This window comes from Carettochelys insculpta, chromosome 6 (genome assembly GCF_033958435.1).
Source record: "Carettochelys insculpta isolate YL-2023 chromosome 6, ASM3395843v1, whole genome shotgun sequence".
NCBI lineage: Eukaryota > Metazoa > Chordata > Testudines > Carettochelyidae > Carettochelys > Carettochelys insculpta.
The window spans coordinates 32,365,409-32,380,507 of NC_134142.1; the positions used below are offsets into that span (position 1 = coordinate 32,365,409).

Below are 15,099 nucleotides of genomic sequence, written 5' to 3' on the forward strand. Positions count from 1 at the left end.
TCAACTGGAGGTAGAATCAACAGATTCATTTACATTATGGGCATAGATTAAAATATTTGTGTTAAGGCTCAAGATCCGCAAACTCAGGTTGTCTTTTAATTTTCGTTTCATTCAGCAGTATGGACTTTTGTCAGTGGAACTCAGTTAATTCTTCTGTCAGCTTTTAAAAGAAGTACTGAAATATTTATAGGTTTGTATATCACCTCTCTGAAGTGTTTCCTTAAAGGAATAATGAAGCCAAGTTTCTTAACAGATGTGTTGTTCTGTCTCTGACAGCTTTTGGTAATGGCAGCAGTCTTAACTGTGTGTTGAAACTTCTTTATTACATAAAAATAGTTTGTCGTGGAAATATTTTTGTATCCTAACTTTAATGTCCAAAAAGAGACTTGAAGAGGAGCTTGCATTGATAAGAGCCATCTGTTTTTATTTTTTAAAGGGGAGTGGGAGAGGTCCACTGTTCTTGAAGTCATACCTGCTATATGTCTAAAATTATTTCACAATTTCCTGGTAAATTTCTTGTGAGATTTGGGCATTTTGTCTCACGTTGCTGCTCAGACTTTTCTTTAACTGCTTGAAAACTTCCAAATACATTTTGAGAAATAAAAGATATCTAAATCTTAGACATCCCTGAATTCCCTATCAGTAATTCAGTGTAGTTTAAGCAAATTCCATAATACCTGTGAGGCAGTGTCGACTAGTGGGAGAGAAATTTAGCTCATTAGTAAGAGCTTAATTGTAGAATAACTTTCAGCTCTGAGTAAAGAACAGTATTTGGGGGCACTAGCCCAGCAACAGACCGGGAAACAAGTCATGTGCAAGTCATGTGTAAACAGATGTCTGGTTTCCCTCTTCTTTGGGAGAGGAGAAGGATATTATCTGTGTCTGGTACAGAATTTACTTATCTTATCCCTCACTCCCCACACCTGCACCAGAAGGGATATGTGGTCTTATGGAATGTATCTGGATGACTGCTTTGATGGTCCTAGATGATGCAGTACGGGAAGGTGGAGGGCAGCCATCTGTGGGGAAGGAACAAGTTCTGCGCTATCGAGAAAAACTAGATGTGCACAAGTCTGTGGGTCTGGATTTAATGCACCCCAGGGTACTGAGGGAATTGGCAGAGGTTATTGCTGAACCTTTGGCCATTATCCTTGAAGGCTCTTGGAAATCAGGGGAGATACCGGATGACTGGAAGAAGGCAAACATAGTGCCCATCTTTAAAAAAGGAAAGAAGGACAATCCAGGGAACTATTGACCGTTCAGCCTTACCTCAATCCCTGGGAAAATAATGGAGGGAATCCTCAAGGAAGCCATTTTGAAGCACTTGGAAGAGGGGAAAGTGATCAAAAGTAGCCAACATGGATTCACCAGGGGCAAGTCCTGCCTCACCAGTCTGATCAGCTTCTATGACTATGTAACAAGCTCTGTGGACATGAGGAAGTCAGTGGATGTGATATATCTTGACTTCAGCAAGGCTTTTGATACGGTCTCCCACAACATTCTTGTCCATAAGTTAAGGAAATATGGATTGGATCCTTGGACTATAAGATGGATAGAAAGCTGGCTTGATTGTTGGGCCCAACGGGTAGTGGTCAATGGCTCAATATCTGGATGGCGGTCTGTTTTAAGCGGAGTGCCGCAAGGCTCGGTTCTGGGGCCAGTGTTGTTCAACATCTTTATCAATGACCTGGATGAGGGACTGGATTGCACCCTCAGCAAGTTTGCAAATGACACAAAACTAGGGGGAGAGGTAGATACGTTGGAGGGTAGAGAGAGAATCCAGAGGGACCTGGATAAATTGGAGGACTGGGCCAAAAGAAATCTGATGCGGTTCAATAAGGAGAAGTGTAGAGTCCTGCACCTGGGGCGGAAGAATCCCAAACACTGTTACAGGCTGGGGACCGACTGGCTCAGCAGCAGTACGATGGAAAGGGACCTAGGGGTTATGGTGGATGAAAGGCTGGATATGAGTAAACAGTGTGCCCTTGTAGCCAAGAAAGCTAACGGCATACTGGGGTGCATTAGGAGGAGCATTTCGAGCAGATCTAGGGAAGTAGTGATTCCTCTTTATTCGACACTTTTGAGGCCACATCTGGAATATTGTGTCCAGTTTTGGGCCCCCCAGTATAATAAGGATGTGGATTTGCTAGAGCAGGTTCAGCGAAGGGCAATAAAAATGATTCAGGGTCTGGAGTACAAGACCTATGAGGATAGGCTGAGGGATTTGGGCTTGTTTAGTTTAGAGAAGAGATGACTTAGAGGTGATTTAATAGCAGCCTTCAACTTCCTGAAGAGGAGCTCTAAAGAGGAGGGTGAGAAATTGTTCTCAGTGGTGTCTGATGGCAGAACAAGGAGTAATGGTCAGAAGTTGAAGAGGGAAAGGTGTAGGTTAGATATTAGGCAAAACTTCTTCACCAGGCGGGTGGTGAAGCATTGGAATGCGTTGCCTAGAGAGGTGGTGAATTCTCCATCCCTTGAGGTTTTTAAGTCCCGGCTGGGATGACTTGATAGGGGTTGATCCTGCTTGAAGCATGGGGCTGGACTAGATGACCTCCTGAGGTCCCTTCCAACCCTGTAATTCTGTGATCTGCTGCATAGGCTGGTAGGGGCCTTCAGAATTAAGTAGTTGGAAATCAGTGTTTTAAGTGCTTAGGAAGTGATGAAAGTAATAATATGCAGAAAAGGCCAAAAGCACAAAATCAGGGAAACTAACGTTAAATAAATGCAATGTGGAGATAATGTAAGGGGGTCCAAATACTGGTTAGATATAATAAACATCCTTGTAAGATGAGGGACAGTCTATTGTAACACACCCTTGTTTCTGTGATTACAATTCATTCACATTTACAAGTACAGTAAGAGGTTTGTTTAATTGTGAATACTGTTACTTTTATAGCTGTCAAATTATATGGTATTTGGAAGATTTGAACTGTTTGTTTTCGACTCTGATCAGTCTGGTGCTTCTGTTCATTTTGTTTTGCCAACTTTTTTAAGGCAAATTAAAGTATTGAAATAAAACTAATAATCAAAACTAAAATTATGGTATAAGGATTTTTACTTTTCTTGATATTAAAAATCTAATAATAATCACAACATGTGAACATTTGATGTTAGAGCAATATTGTCTACGTGTATTTTAGTAAACATTAAAGTTTTTTTTTTTTTACAGCATTTTTTGTCCTCAAGAAAATACAGAAGAAGCCCTATTGTTGTTACTGATTAGTGAATCTATGGTAAGTTAAACAGTTGTTTAAAAACATTTTATGTCATTTCTCTCATTTGTCTTTTGAGCACATTTGTATGTCTCATTTCCTCTTAGGAAACTAAGTGAGCAATTCCTCTTGGAAGTACTCTGAAAGGGGGCCTGCAAGAAGTGCTATGAGAGTATTACGATTCTAAGTTCCTCTTTTCTTTTGAGACTAAGTGCATTGTCTCCAGGTCCAACCTAACTTTCCTTTAGTTATGTGGGGAGAGGTAGTGTCTGTTCCAAAAAGCAGGTCTTTCACTTGGCATCACATCAGTGTGAACACCTGTTGTAACAGCTGCTGCCATTCAGCCAAGCAAGCTTGCAAATTCGTCATTTTTGTTGTTATAACCACTAAAAACAAAAAGTACATACCATGTACCTATTCAATTTGTGTGTGCTTTAAAATGCAGATCTCAAGTTTCAAATAAATTTTGATATTGGCGTATTGTTGGTATAAGGCATCATAGGGTATTGTGTTTTTTGTTTTGTTTTGAATCCCTTTCTTTTCTCCTGTGATTCTTTCCTTTCAGTGCCTTTACTGACACCTGTTAAAAGGGTGCCACACTACTGCTGTACTAATCATTGATCACCTCCACACTGGAAGCATAGCAGTACAAGCTCAGTTATGTCCCATGCTCTCAAAACAAGTCAATACAACATCTTTTACTCCCGGGACAGTTCTCCACCATTGTAAATGCACACATTTCATATACCATGCATTTTTTTCCCCCAGAAACTAGCATCTCCTCTAAAGTTGCTGCCAGTGTGCCTTTTGCCTACCTGAGGATGCTGTGGTGCTAGAACAGAGCCGTAGCTCCCAGCAGAAAATAACTTCTGTAGTTTCTGTGCTTTTTCCCACCAGAGGGTACTCTGGTGCTAGAACACAGCAGCTGCCCCTAGTCAGTTCCACCTGTGGTATGGAAGCTAAAGAGCCTGCTTTCTTCTTCGTGTCTGTCAGGCTAGGTCAGGGGATATGGGAAACAGATAGTGTGGGTCTGCTGAGGGGTCAGAAAGGGACTCCTAGTGGAGGAGGGGAGACTGGAGCCAGGGGTGAATGGGAGCAGAGGATCAGGACTATGGGGGGAGGGAGGTGCAAGGCTATATAAGTACCTCAGAAGGGATGCAGAGCTGAATGGGAGAACAGACGCGAAAGGACTGGAGGAACTCATAGTAATTATTGGAGTAGATACAGGGCCACATGGGAGGACACAGCAGTGGCCGAGTGGGGACTCAGAGATACATGGGAACAGGGAGAGGTGGAGACAGTGTCTCAGTGGGCATTGAGGGACACATGGTAACAGAGGGAGTGCAGGGACGCATGGAAACATTGGCAGATGTGCCAGATTGAATGGGAGAGACCAGAAATCAGCCACAGTGTGCATGGAGACACTCCCTATCACTCACCACCCCCACAATAATCTGTTCTATACTCTTCTCACCCATACCCAACAACCCTAGAAGTTCATACCCAGGTTCCTTCCCAGCAATTACTTCCGTCTTATTCAGCTCCTCTGTTACCTTCTGACTACTTCAAATCTTTGCTTTGTTTCTGAAGAGTGCAAGAAGTAAGGTTCCGTGCTGTAGTTTAAAGGAATTGTTACTTAGAGTCCTGTGTTAGTATGTCTGGTAAAGAATCTATTTATCAAAAAAATTTCCTAAATCTTTTTTGCTGTCCATATTGTTGCAGACACACTTGTTGACAGGTTGTTTGAAATAAGTTATCAAAATCATTGAAATGGGTATAAATATATTGTATTTTTGACCAATAGGCAGAAGTTTGCAGACTTTTACAAGTATTGTGTGCAGAATTCCACAAGGGGCATGATAATGAGCAAAGGACAATATTCAAGCAAGGCCTGGATTTGAATATCTTGTGCCTCAAACATTTGAGGAATTAGGTGGTTTTTGGAAGGCGGAGGGGTTCCTTCCAGAAGGGCCCTGTCTACATGTCTCAGTACTTTCCAGAAGGGGCTCTTCCAGAAGCGAAATCTCGCAGGAATATGCAAATGATGTGCAAGATGTTTAAATCTGCATCTCATTTGAATATCCAGAAGAGAGGGGGCTGTGTAGATGTGGCTTTTGTATGTGAATCTGAAACTTTTCCCCTGCTCAGACAAACTGAACACTACAATTTTCAAAAGCACCTAGGTACTTTTTGTTTATTGCAGTGTATGGTAAAAATGGTTATTTTGATAATTTATTTTAAAAATATGTAAGTATTTTTACTACTTCTATGTCACTGAAAAAAACATATTTTAATATCATAGTTCATAAATATCGGTATCGCTACCATCCTTCTTCATACTTGGTACAGTTCTGATGCAGAATATTTCCAGAAATTGCATGTTCTCCTGAGTAGATAATTTCCAGTAATCAATTTTTGGGAGACCTTGAATTTCCCCTCATTCTGTCTGTGATCAGAATGAGCACTTTGGGTAATGCTTAAATTGTAATCTTTAAAAAAAGAATTTTCAGAAAGATATAACTGTGATTTGAAAGTGCCATGATTCTTTTACATTTAAGAGAAGGAAGTGTCTTTTTGTTATTTAGCATTGTGGTAGTTATACTGACTGCTGCTACCACAGGACTCTCATGCGTGGTGCAGAGAGCCAGCTGAAATATTGTCACTGCTGCTATTGTAAGGTGGCTTTGTACTCTGGCCCCCACACATACTGAATACATGCCTACCCTTGTTTTGCTTATCTATGTAATCCTGTAGGGTATCAGACAACTAAGCAGTTCTGAGACACTGAGCCTTTAACATAATCATATGTATGTATATGGTGGTTCTTTTTCTCCATCAATTAATTTTAAATTTGTTTTTAATATTTAGGGTGGGAGAATTCTCCCTACCCTCATGCTGGTACAGCCTGCTGTGATACCAGTAGCAGTGTTTGTGTTATGGCTGACTACACTTGTGAGGCAGCAAGCACTCAGTGCCAGTTAGTGCCACTGACAGGGTGTGACCATGATTACATATGCAACCATAGAAGTAAGGAATTTTGAACCTGACTAAATATTTGTACGGTGTGGGAAATAAACACCAAATACTTGTCGATCAAAAGACAACAAATTCCTCTACATATATGTGGGTGTATTTTCAAAGGAAGGTGTAGGTATTTAAGTTCACAACTAATGAATTATTTGTGGGTTTAACTCCCCACTTTAAAAATTTACTCCATAACATATGATTATCATGTTTTTATTGTCTTTTTCATCTTGTCTTCAGAACCTAAAACACTGGCTAATTAAAATAGATAAAAGGCACATTGTAATTTAATGTGTAATTTTTCATCTCCCTTTGAGGGAAAAAAAACTTTAAGCTGTCCATTCTGACTTCTAATATGAATCTTCAAACCTATACGGAAGTGAAACTAAAGTAATAATGAAAAGTTGCTAAAAATAATGTTTTCTAGCTAGATGATATTAATAGGTGAAGAAATGCAGTTGTCAGCTTGTTCTTCAGTTCCCTAGAGATTCCACTGACTGTCAATAATGTTTAGACAAAATTTAAAAAAAGGAAAAAAAAAACTGGTAGGTTCAGATTTTTAATTTTTCGTACTATAGTAATCCATACAAATTCAAGTTGATAGTCTAGACCAGTGACACTTGTACTGGCAGGAACATGTAGAATTAGAGGGCATCAAGATAAAGTATATTCACATTCATGGTTTTGTGATAATAGGATGTGATGAAGCATAGGCATTGATCTCCCCTCTAGTCAGGGGTTGCTGGACCCCCCCCCCAACTCTAGTCCAGGTCCCAATCTGTGCCTCTTCCACCAAGACACTGCCTCTTCCGACTCCAGCTCATAAGCTGTTACTCCCTCATTCCACCACTTCCCCAGGCTTCATGCCAGTCCAATTTCACTCTTTCCCCCATGCCCCACCATGCCTCTTCTTACTTTGCCTCCTCCCCCAGATTCATCCTCCAGAGCTTCCTGAATATCACAAATCAATTGTCCATGGTGCTCCACAAACACTGAAGAGGAGTTGGCCAATGAGGCCACTAGTGGGCAAGAGACACTGGGGGAGGGCTTCGTGAATTTTAGTCATGGAGCACCCAGGGAATTGGTGCCTATGTGATGGCGAATAGGAGAGGTTAGTTTTGAGGTAGCTTTTTTAAGTTCTAGACAGTGGAGCACAAGTGGTCTTTTTGTTATGTCGTAGCATAGGGTATCAGAAGACTTGAATTTTATCTGTGCTCTAAGATGGAGAGAGACTTCTTCTGTTTACCGGGGTAAGTTGGCATGATCTGCCTGCTTATTTTTGGAAAGGGTTGTTGTAATTCGTTCATCTTTGTAAAATATATTGAAGTCCTTCGGATGAATGTTAAATTAGAAGTGCAGGATATTATCAATATGCACACATTTCTGTGCTACCCTTGAGACATAGGATGAGCTGCTTGGCATAGGCCCTTTTGGGTTATACATTGATTTGTACTGGTGGGGGTTATCTTTGGAGGAGACAATTTATTCGTCCCAGAGGTAGAACATTGTCATCATGACCTTCAGAAGTGAAATGTCTTTCAGTAACTGAAATGAAAATGGCACCCTCTTTGAAAGAAGGGATGAAAGACCCCAATAGCCTGTTAATCAGCAAAGTAGTATCTTATTTTGTTGCAACAGACAATAAAGGACTAATTATGGCAGTCAAACCTCAATGCACAGCCTCAACTTAAATAATCTTAAACAAAATTAATTAATTGTTTTATACACAGGACACAACAGTGAAAGTAGATCTGTGACAGAAACGTTGGATTTGGGTTAATTTGTATATTAAATCCCTCACAAAAAGTACAGGTTGCAGCTCTCAAATCTGGTACTCTTTCATCCACCAACATCTGTGGTCCAGGAGGATGTCCTAGGATGAGAAAGTACGCGGCTGGTGCTGGTGCTGGAGCTCCTGCCTACCTCACGGCAGCGTGAGTTGAGCGACAGGGCCCCTGCCTGCCCTGTGAACCTTGGGGCCTCAGCAGCCTGGGGGGCCTAGGGCTTCCTGGAGGGGCAGAAGCCCTGTACCTCCCCTGGTCCAGCAACTTCTCTTGTTTGGGACCTGACAGGTCTTGACCATGCCATAACAGAAGGGTGCAACCTGTAGTGTGAGAAATTGCATCAAACAGTCTTTTGTTCAAATACAAATAATCAAATGCAAAATGAGCAGCAGTTGCTATCTTGTTTTTTCACCTGCTTCCTGTGATGATTGGTATGGTGAAACATATTAATAATGGCCAGAATCAAGATGTTAGTCAAATTAGACTAACCCCTTAGGTTTTTTCTTGGTGCTGTTTTACAGGCTAACCGCGATGCTGTATTGAGCAGAATACCAGAGCACAAAAATGATCGCATCATAAGTTTGCAAAGTGCATCTGTGGTCTACGATTTACTTACAATTGCCTTAGGGAGAAGAGGCCAATATGAAATGTTATCAGAGGTATGTCTGTGATAGTAAATAGTTCTAGTGCCATGTTTTCAGTTTGTTTCCAACCGCTAAAGTATATGAAATGTAGATAACAAAACTATCTGTTGTAATTTGCACACAAAAACTGTCATGAATTTACTAATCTGTTCAGTTGCGTTGCAGTAAAAGGCTCTAACAATTTTATATAATAGCTTCTGAAGTAATAATTGTATTATAAATAAGTCCTCTTTAGTGAAAGGCTAGAAAGGAATTTATGAAACTATTTCTTTTGAGGTAAGTATTTTATATAATTTACCTCTTTCCTTGCATAGCATTGGCACTGCTCTAAAATTCTGAAAGGGTGTGAAATGAATAATAATAATAATAATACTAATGATAAATATCTTGCTCTTATATAGCTAATAATGAGCCTCTCCCTGATTGGCTCTTCACCTCTCTACTATGGAAATAGGACGTGCCTGGAGTCTTATTTAATTATATAAAAAGGGGGGATCACTTGGTCCAGTTTGAGTCGTAATCCATTATTTCGAGACTAGGTCACATGCTGCTGACAGGTGAAAATTGTATTCGTCTATGGTGTTCGTAGTGAAGCCCAGGACAGGTCACAGTAATATCTGTGGAGTCAAAAACCAGCTTGTTCTTACGTCAGCTGATATCTGCAGCTGGCCAGAGTTGGTTCTGACTCATACACCTGTAGGTGGTTCTCAAGCAGGTGATTGCCCTATTACTAGAAAGGTTATGAGTAAGTTTTGCAGGTTTTAGAATTGCAAGAACTTTGGCTTCTCATCCCATGGGATGTTTTCACTGATTTCCAGGATGTTGGTGACCATCCATTTTTATAGTAACAGAATGGTTTGGAATGGTGATCCATTTTCATGTCAGTGGACCCAGGCTATTTGCATAACTCTCCCAATGCGAGCAGTCCAAACTACAGTTAATGAAGAGTATGTGGACCTCATTTGCAGGAGCTGATGCTGGACTTGTCTGTATTAGAGTTTGTCCACGGGTTGTTTTAATGTCCACAAAAGTTTAGCAGTGATAGCATTGTCATTCACCTACAGCTGAATGCAACGAAAGAGATGTGCAGCCTATAGATGTTTCAGCAGATTCAAGAAGCATCTGCTTGTGTGTGTGAAAGTCAGACTGTCTTCTCATTTGGGCCATTATTTCCACCTTGCTGCATCCAGTGCTTCCAGGAGAGTTTTCCAGTTTTGGGTCTCTACATTCATCATATACATGGAAGAGCTCTTGGCTGTCTGTGTTTCAGTCAAGAGTATACAATGAATTGTTTCACTGAGAGATGTTCTAATCTATCACACAAAGAAAGAGCTCAGTAAAATGTTGCCACTGGAAGCACCTCTGTATTTATACTGTACACACTGTTGTAATAATCTTCTGTACAACATATGCTTTCTAAGATATCATTTGAAAACTGAGTTATGAAATCCCCCAGTATTATGTTAGAACACGTTGAAAATCACACAGTTTCTCCTGGGCAAAAATTGTTAATCTGATCTATCTTAAAATAAATGAATGTCTGTTTACTTCAGGATACACATAAAAATAAACAGGGTTCTAGAGACAGCATAGGGAGGAGATGGCGGAAATCACAGGAAATTGCCATTTCAGCATACACATGTGAAGGGGGAGAGTACTGAATGTGCTTCATCACACGACTCCATCTCACCTACCACATAGTTAGAAAACCTTGTTTTGAGGCGTAATTGTCAGAGGAATCTACTTAAAAGTTCACTGAACTGTAAAGGAGAAGAGCACAAAACTCCAGGTTCTCTCTCTTTCACCTACGGAGACAAAATCAACAGCATGTTTGGGCCTCTTGGAGAGATCCTGACAAGCTAAAGGGTCATTCACAATCTTGCTGTAAGTCCCTGGATGAGAAACTGCATTTTATATGGTTTATAGCAATTGATTTTGTAGCAACAGGCTTTTTCTTTGTGGGATAGGTTTCTGGAGTGTGAAGACAGAGATGGTGGCAGTCTTCAGACTTTTCTCCTGGTAGTCCCACTTGGATCATGAGAAGTCTTCAGCATTCAGTTGGCAGCTCTTTACATCAGGTCCAATCTGCCTAGAACATTTGCCCTGAAAAGTCTAATTTTGTTACACCTTTGATTGGAAGGGTGACAGTTAATGTTTGGTCATTGGTCAGATGATGTTCATCCTGGTTTCCTATTTAACAATGTGGATGGACTGCGTGAAAGTAGACATCTACCACTTTCCATCTTTAAAATTCTTTTTGGTGCTGAGTTGTCCTGACCTTCATATTTAAAAGTGCTTATTTTTACTAGTTCCTCTTTAATGTCTACTAAATCTACTTTTTAATCTACTCTCTGGAATTTTAAAATTCCTTATTATCATTACCTACTAATAGATTTTTTTTCATTGGTTTTAGAACTTCAGAGCTGTATTTAGTATATCATGGTTCTGTATATCATATCTGCTGATGTATAGTCATTGCTATCAGTCTCACATATCTGCTGCAAGTGTTTATCCAGGACCTTGAAAAATTGGCTCTGGCTAGATTATCTGGTAGTTAACATAGCAGGAAACCTGTAATTCTCTGATATTTGATTGGAAAGTCCTTGAAGTTCAGTGACCAGTCATCCAGCCAACAGAAGGACTCTAGTGCAGAGAACTGGGAGGATGATTTCAGCCATGCTTTTAGTTTTTTATTCCATAACCAAGAACTTGATGCTGAAAGAATTGAGGTTGGAGATTTGAGGTTAAGTAAACGTGACATCCCCAAAGGCAAATCCTGACAGAAACAAAGAATTAGTAAATTGTGGGCCACCTCTTAACCATACCCATACAATATGCTTTCAGTGACAAAGTACATTTCATAGTTTCAGTGAACTTTCTCCTACCTCCAGATGGTAAGGAAATGCTTTTCGCACAATATATTAGGCTCCCTCACAATATAATGCAGAATCTTAATTACAGTGACATGCTTTCCAACATATTTTGCGAATGTTTGTGAATGTCACTGAGCTTGTTTGTGTATATTCCAGGCCTCTACCAAAATGACTGCTGTTAAAGACAATAACAGACACAGTGGCCCTGGAGCTAGAGGTAGAGTGCTGTTGGTATTGAGGAAGAAAAGCATGAGTGAGCTGACGGGAAAATATTTGATCTTTTATTTGCCGGTGACTGTCAAATGTCCCATTTTCTGGGAATTGTGCTTGATTGAAATCGGAGGGGGGTGGAGGGGGAGAAGAGGGAGAGAGGGAATCAAAAAGTAGGTCACGATTTTGCAATGAGTACTGAAACTTTCCTAAAATTGTGTATTTAAACTATGGTACTTCAACCCTGCTGTTATCTGCATCAAGTGAGAAGACAATATATTTAACAAGAAAGAAATAGGAAACCTAACTTCTGAATTCTGTTTTAGTAAATACAACACTCATCTCAATGAATACAACATCTATAAAAACAGTAACAATCCATTCAAATTGATTTCACTCTGTGGTAATGTCACATTTTAAATTCGATTAATCAATATGGTTTTGTGGAAAACAGTTTTAGTATTTTGATGAGCAACAGAATTTTTTTCTTAACCAACATTATTTTGAAAGATCAGTCATTTTTGAGTTCTATGTACTGTCGGTGCTAAAAGGGGGAATTGCTAACCTCTCTACCCGCTCTGGGCAGCCCCAGCTAGCGCAACTGGGGGCGAGGCTCCCAGACACCAGTTGTCCGAATCCTCAAGGGCCTAGGCCTGAGATGGTAAGGAGGGACAGCGGAGACCCGGCGACGTAAGGCCACCCTGCCCCTCTGCAGACCACCCCCACCCACCTTTGGCAGGGAGACCTGGGGTTGTGCACGTACCCTTACCGCTGTACGGTGAAACTTCCCCCTGGGAGGCAGTGGCTGGCTACCAGGGCAAGGTTGAGGCAAAAGAGGAAGGCTTTAGGTATAGACTTGGTTAAACTAAATATTTATTAAAAGAGTTAACAACAAGCTGACGAAGACGGCAACACTTAAACAATTTATAATAGTGATATTTTGTTTAAACACTTACAGTTGCCACTAATAAATCCATGAAGTCAGACCTGTAACTTAGTTTTTATTGAACCGGAAGGCAAAAGAGTGAGGTTAAGGAAAACTTTTAGGAAAGAGGTATAAGGAGCTTTGTTAATTTTAGCTCCGAGCGGGGGAAGGGCACTCCTCCCCACCCCACACGCGCTCTGGCCGGGTTGCTAATCCGACCTATTGGAGACCTTAGGGCTGTGCCTTCTAAGGCCTCCTCCCAGCTGAGTGAGTGTCTTTGGCCTCCCCAGCTGGGGCTTGGAGAATCAGGATAGGGAAAAGGGAATAGGACAGGTGCAGGGTAGACTCGGGGAAGCGGGAGGCTGAGCCTCCACTGTTTCGACCCACCTGCACAATAAATTAACAAGGGTGACTAACAACTAAATACCAATGGCTGACTTATGAAACCTACACTAAACTGTAATTGATTTTAACTATCATAGAATCATAGAAGAGTAGGACTGGAAGGGACCTCGAGAGGCCATCGAGTCCAGCCCCCTGCCCTCATGGCAGGACCAAGCACTTTCTAGACCATCCCTGAAAGCCATCTATCTAACCTCTTCTTAAATATCTCCAGTGATGGAGATTCTACCACCTCCCTTGGCAATTCGTTCCAGTGTTTGATCACCCTGACAGTTAGGAACTTTTTCCTAATGTCCATCCTGAACCTCCCCTGCTGCAGTTTAAGTCCATTGCCTCTTGTTCTATCCTCAGAGGCAAGGAAGAACAAGTTCCCTCCCTCTGCCTTATGACACCCTTTTAGATACCTGAAAACTGCTATCATGTCCCCCCTCAATCTTCTCTTTTCCAAACTAAACAAGGCCAATTCTTTCAGCCTTTCTTCATAGGTCATGTTCTCTAGACCTTTGATCATTCTCGTTGCTCTCCTCTGGACCCTGTCCAATTTCTCCACATCCTTCCTGAACTGCGGTGCCCAGAACTGGACACAATACTCCAGCTGAGGCCTAACCAGCACAGAGTAGAGCGGGAGAATGACTTCTCGTGTCTTGTTCACAACATACCTGTTAATGCATCCTAGAACCATGTTTGCTTTTTTTGCAACAGCATCACACTGTTGACTCATATTTAGCTTGTGGTCCACTGTAACCCCTAGATTCCTTTCTGCTGTACTCATTCCTAGGCAGTCCTTTCCCATTCTGTATGTGTGACACTGATTGTTCCTTCCTAAGTGGAGCACTTTGCATTTGTCCTTATTAAACTTCATCCTGTTTACCTCAGCCCATTTCTCCAGTTTATCCAGATCCTTTTGAATTATGACCCTATTCTCCAAAGTAGTTGCAACCCATCCCAGCTTGGTATCATCTGCAAACTTAATAAGTGTACTTTCTCTGTCAATATCTAAATTGTTAATGAAGATATTGAACAGAACCGGTCCTAAAACAGACCCCTGCGGAACCCCACTAGTTATACTTTTCCAGCAGGATTGAAAACCATTAATAACCACTCTCTGGGTACAGTTATCCAGCCAGTTGTTCACCCACCTTATAGTAGCCCCATCTAAGTTGTATTTGCATAGTTTATTGGTAAGTATATTATGTGAGACCGTGTCAAATGCTTTACTGAAGTCTAGGTATACCACATCCACCACTTCTCCCTTCTCCACAAGGCTCATTATTCTATCAAAGAAAGCTATTAGATTGGTTTGACATGATCTGTTTTTAACAAAACCATGCTGGCTGTTCCCTATCACCTTACCACCTTCCAACTGCTTGCAGCTGATTTCTTTAATTACCTGCTCCATTATCTTTCCTGGCACAGAAGTATAGCTGACTGGCCTGTAGTTTCCCGAGTTATTCTTGTTCCCCTTTTTATAAATGGGTACTATATTTGCCCTTTTCCAGTCTTCTGGAATCTGTCCCGTCTCCCATGATTTTCCAAAAAATGATTGCTAAAGGCTCAGATACCTCTTCTATCAGCTCCTTGAGTATTTTAGGATGCATTTAATCAGGCCCTGGTGATTTGCAGACATCTAATTTTTCTAAGTAAATTGTAATTTGTTCTTTTCTTATTACAACTTCTAAACTTACCCCTTTTTCACTAGCATTGTCTATATCAGGCATTCCTTCAGATTTCTCAGTGAAGACCGAAACAAAGAAATCATTAAACGTCTCTGCCATTTCCAAATTCCCTGTTACTGTTTCTCCCTCCTCACTGACCAACAGCCCTACCCTCTCCTTGGTCTTCCTCTTGTTACCAATGTATTTGTAAAAAGCCTTCTTGTTTCCCTTTATGCTTGTAGCTAGTTTGAGCTCATTGTGTGCCTTAGCCTTTCTAATCTTACTCCTGCATGCTCGTGTTGTTTGCCTATATTCGTCCTTTGTAATTTGTCGTAGTTTCCATTTCTTATACGATTCCTTTTTTAGTTTG

The 15,099-nt window shown here is 40.9% G+C and overlaps 1 protein-coding gene across 5 annotated transcripts in view; it reads left to right on the forward strand.

Annotated features, from left to right (window-relative positions):
* TTC7B (tetratricopeptide repeat domain 7B) overlaps nt 1-15,099 on the forward strand; it is a 265,844-nt gene that overhangs the window by 89,668 nt on the left and 161,077 nt on the right. For all 5 annotated transcript variants that reach the window (XM_074996636.1, XM_074996633.1, XM_074996637.1 and 2 more), the window contains 2 exons: nt 3,170-3,233; nt 8,542-8,679. In XM_074996636.1, coding sequence (XP_074852737.1) covers nt 3,170-3,233; nt 8,542-8,679 — 202 coding nt within the window. The remainder of the gene's footprint in view (nt 1-3,169; nt 3,234-8,541; nt 8,680-15,099) is intronic.